At 42.9% G+C, this 4,098-nt stretch overlaps 1 protein-coding gene across 1 annotated transcript in view; it reads right to left on the bottom strand.

Annotated features, from left to right (window-relative positions):
* LOC122547441 (di-N-acetylchitobiase-like) overlaps positions 1-3,794 on the bottom strand; it is a 13,734-nt gene extending 9,940 nt beyond the window's left edge. The window contains exons 1-3 of the mRNA XM_043686062.1: positions 3,773-3,794; positions 3,044-3,212; positions 2,862-2,959 (exon numbers count right to left, since the gene is read on the bottom strand). Coding sequence (XP_043541997.1) covers positions 2,862-2,959; positions 3,044-3,182 — 237 coding nt within the window. The 5' untranslated portion in view covers positions 3,183-3,212; positions 3,773-3,794. The remainder of the gene's footprint in view (positions 1-2,861; positions 2,960-3,043; positions 3,213-3,772) is intronic.
* Positions 3,795-4,098: the final 304 nt, after the last annotated feature.

Raw genomic sequence — 4,098 nt, forward strand, 5'->3', positions numbered from 1 at the left:
GGCAATGAGCCAGGACAGGTGTCAGATCTCATGGCGGGAGAGCACTTTGGTGACAGTGACCATACCTGCCTCACATTTACCATAGCCATGGAGAGGGGAAGGAGCAGTTACCATGGGAAGATATTTAATTGGGGAAAAGGAAATTATGACACTATCAGACAGGAGTTGGGAGGAGCAATTGTTCCACAGAAAGGGCACCACAGACAATGTGGAGATTGTTTAAGGAGCAGTTGTTGTGAGTGATGCACAAATTTGTTCCTTTGAGCCAAGTAAGAAGGGGTAAGATTAAGGAACCTTGGATGACGAGAACTGAGGAACCTCTTGTCAAAAGGAAGAAGGCAGCTTACATAAGGTGAAGGAAGCAAGGGTCCACCATAGCTTTAGAGGATTACAGGCTCGCTAGAAAGGAGCTCAGAAATGGACTGAGGAGAGCCAGGAGAGGGCACGAGAAAGGCTTGGCAAGAAGGATTAGGGAGAACCCAAAGGCATTTTACTCATACGTGAGGAATAAGAAAATGATCAGGGAGAAAGTAGGGTCAATCAGGGATAGTGTAGGGAACTTGTGCATGGAGTCTGAGCAGATAGAGGAATCCCTAAATGAGTTTTTTGCTTCGGTTTTCATGAAGGAAAGGGACCTTGTTATGAATGAGAACTTCGGGGAGCTGGGAAACAGGCTTGAACAGATTGAGATTGAGGAAGTTGATGTGCTGGAAATTTTAGCAAACATTAAGATTGATAAGTCCCTAGGGCCAGACCTGATTAATCTGAGGTTGCTCCAGGAAGCGAGAAAGGAGGTTGCTAAGCTGCTGGCAAAGATCTTTGCTTCCTCAATTTCCACAGCAGTTGTACCAGAGGATTGGAGGGAGGCAAATGTTGTTAGTCTTTTCAAGAAGGGGAGTAGGGAAATCCCTGGCAATTACAGACCAGTCGGTCTTACATCTGTGGTCAGCAAGGTTTTGGAAAGAATTCTGAGGGATAGGATTTATGGCTCTTTGACAAAACATAGTGTGATTAAAGGCAGTCAGCATGGCTTTGTGAGGGGCAGGTCATGCCTCACAAATCTTATGAAGTTCTTTGAGGAGGTGATGAAATAGGAAGGTCAAACGTGAGTGCTGAATATAGAATTAAAGACAGGATTCTTGGCAGTTTGGAGGAACTGAGGGATCTTGGTGTTCAAATACATAGATCCCTCAAAATTGCCATCCAGGTGGATAGGGTTGTTAAGAAAGCATATGGTGTTTTGGCTTTCATTAACAAGGAGTTCGAGTTTCAGAGCCACGAAGTTTTGCTGCAACTCTACAAAACCCTGGTGAGACCACACTTGGAATGTTGCGTCCAGTTCTGGTCGCCCTATTATAGGAAAGATGTAGAGGCTTTGGAGAGGGTGCAAAGAAGGTTTACCAGGATGCTGCCTGGACTGGAAGGCTTGTCTCACGAAGAGAGTTTGACTAAGCTCAGACTTTTCTCTCTGGAAAGAAGGAGGAAGAGAGGTGACCTGATCGAGGTATACAAGGTAATGAGAGGCATGGATAGAGTTGATAGCCAGAGAATTTTCCCCAGGTCAGGATTGACTGGTACGAGGAGTCATAGTTTTAAGATATTAGGAGGAAGGTGTAGAGGAGACATCAGAGGTAGGTTCTTTACACAGAGTTGTGCATTCATGGAATGCGTTGCCAGTGGTGGTGGTGGAAGCACAGTCATTAGGGACATTTAAGTGGCTGCTGGACATGCACATGGACAGCAAGCAAATTGAGGGATGCGTAGGTTAGGTTATTTGATTTTTGATTAGGAACAATCCTCGGCACAACATTGTGGGCCGAAGGGCCTATTCGGCACTGTACATTTCTATGTTCTATGTTCTATGTTAATGTTAATACCAGTTGAAGTTGAAATCCTGTATGAGGTTGGCACGGTGGCTCAGTAGTTGCCACTGTGGACCTGGCACAGGTTCGATTCCCACATCAGGCAACTGTGTGGAGTTTGCACATTCTCCCATGTCTGCATGGGGTTTTCACTGGGTGGTCCAGTTTCCTCTCACAGTCTGAAGATGTGCAGATTAGGTGAATTGGCCATGCTAAATCACCCATTGTGTTAGGTGCATTATCCAGGGGTAAATGTAGGGGCATGGGTCTGGGTGGGTTGCTCTCCGGAGAGTAGGTATGGACTTGTTGGGCTGAAGGGCCTGTTTCCATACTGTAGGGAATATAATCTTTCCTCATAACTAAAACCCTGTTTTTCTCACATCTTTCTGAGATTTGCCTACGCCTGCACCTACGTCCTATGTTCTTACATGGCAGCAGCCTGACTGACCTCCAAATGTACAGGCTATGACAGAAATTTCAGAGAAATGAAGCAACTTAAGATCTCAAAACCAAAACTGAACATTGTTCTTGCTGAGCAAGAACATTAAGCGTTAGTGAAACAAGGAATTCAGACCATTAACTGTCTAATGGGATAGAGGAAGAGGCTCAAAAGGATGGAGACATCTCCTTTCAATCCTCCTCCACAGTTTCTCTGTAAACGGATCTGCTTTGAGAAATGATTTGAAAAGCTTCAGTTTACAGTCTGGAAGGAAGAAGTTGATGGAAAGCTTCAAGGAAACAAAAGATTAAGTGTCTTGGTTAATGTAAACCAAGGTAACAGTCAGCGCTCGCAAATGGAAGTAAGTGAAAAGTTAAGATGAAGGAGGGAAGATACGAACAATATTAATTTACCAAGTTGTAAAGGTTTTGAAAGTGAATGCATTGAGGATATAATTAGTTGCTCTGATTGGACAGTTAATGTACCAATTTGGATGTGCTTTGAATAAACTTACTTCATTCTCATTTCTTATAAAATACAAACTAATCACTTTTCCTTACCTCAAAGAACTGCTCACAGAGATAGTCATAACCAAACCATGGAACTCCCATTATCAGCTTTCTGGAATCAATACCGAGCCTAATATAATTTAACAGACCTAAAGGTAGAAAGAGATTATTGTGTTAGATTAAGAATGATATAGATCAGGCAGAACTTGAACTACATGCTGTGTTGTACATACCTGTAAAAACCTCAAAATAGGGAGCATTTGCTTTTGCAAAGCATTCGTCCATCATCAAGCTCTGCACATCAAAGGATGTCACCATTAAAAGGTCACAGGCATTTGCAATTTCTGCAAAATCATAGCATCGTTTATCCATGCAAGGAGACCAGGGCACGTTAAATGAAACCTAAAACCAAGATATAATACAAAAAGTTAATTTCTCCATAAAATCTGGGTTGGAATTGAGCGGTATTTATAAAATTGGTTTCCTGTAATGTGAACTTAGGGCAATGTCACAGAATGACAGGACCATACAGTACTGAAGAGGCCTTTCAGTCCATTGAGAAAGCACTGACAAAAACTATTCTAAATCTAAAACAGTCCCATTTTCCTGCACTTGGTCAATGGCCTTGCATGTTAGACATTGTTAGTACTTGAATGCCCTCAACTACCCTCTGAAGCATTCCAGATTCCCACCATCCTCTGGGTGAAAACTTTGTTTTCTCAAATCCCCTAGATTTCACCTTAAAATTATGCCCCTTTGTTACTGACCTTCCAACTAAGGGGAACAGCTGATCTTGATTTACCCTGTCCATGTCCCTGATAACCTCATACCCCTGTATCAGGACTCTGCCTCAACCTTCTCTACATTAAAGAAAACAACTTAGGCTTATCCAACTTCTCTTCATCGCTGAAATTCTCCGTTCCAGGCAACATCCTGGTGAATCTCCTCTTCACTGTACTCACATCCTTTCTATAGTGTGATGACCAGAACGGAACATAATACTGCAGCTGTGGCCTAACCAAAGTCCTGTACAGCTGCAGCATGAACACCCTGCTCTTATAATCTATGCCTCAATTGATAAAGGCAAGCATCCCATATATGTCCTTAACTACCCTATTAATCTATCCTGCTGCCTTCAGGGATCAGTGGATAAGCACCCCAAGATCTCTCCATTCCTCTGAGCTTCCTGGTGTCCTGCTATTCAGTGAATACTCCCTTGTCTTGTTAATTCTTCCCAAGTTCATCGCCTCACATTTATCAGGGTTAAATTTCATCTGTTCAGAAATGG

This window comes from Chiloscyllium plagiosum, unplaced genomic scaffold (genome assembly GCF_004010195.1).
Source record: "Chiloscyllium plagiosum isolate BGI_BamShark_2017 unplaced genomic scaffold, ASM401019v2 scaf_11882, whole genome shotgun sequence".
NCBI classification, from domain to species: domain Eukaryota; kingdom Metazoa; phylum Chordata; class Chondrichthyes; order Orectolobiformes; family Hemiscylliidae; genus Chiloscyllium; species Chiloscyllium plagiosum.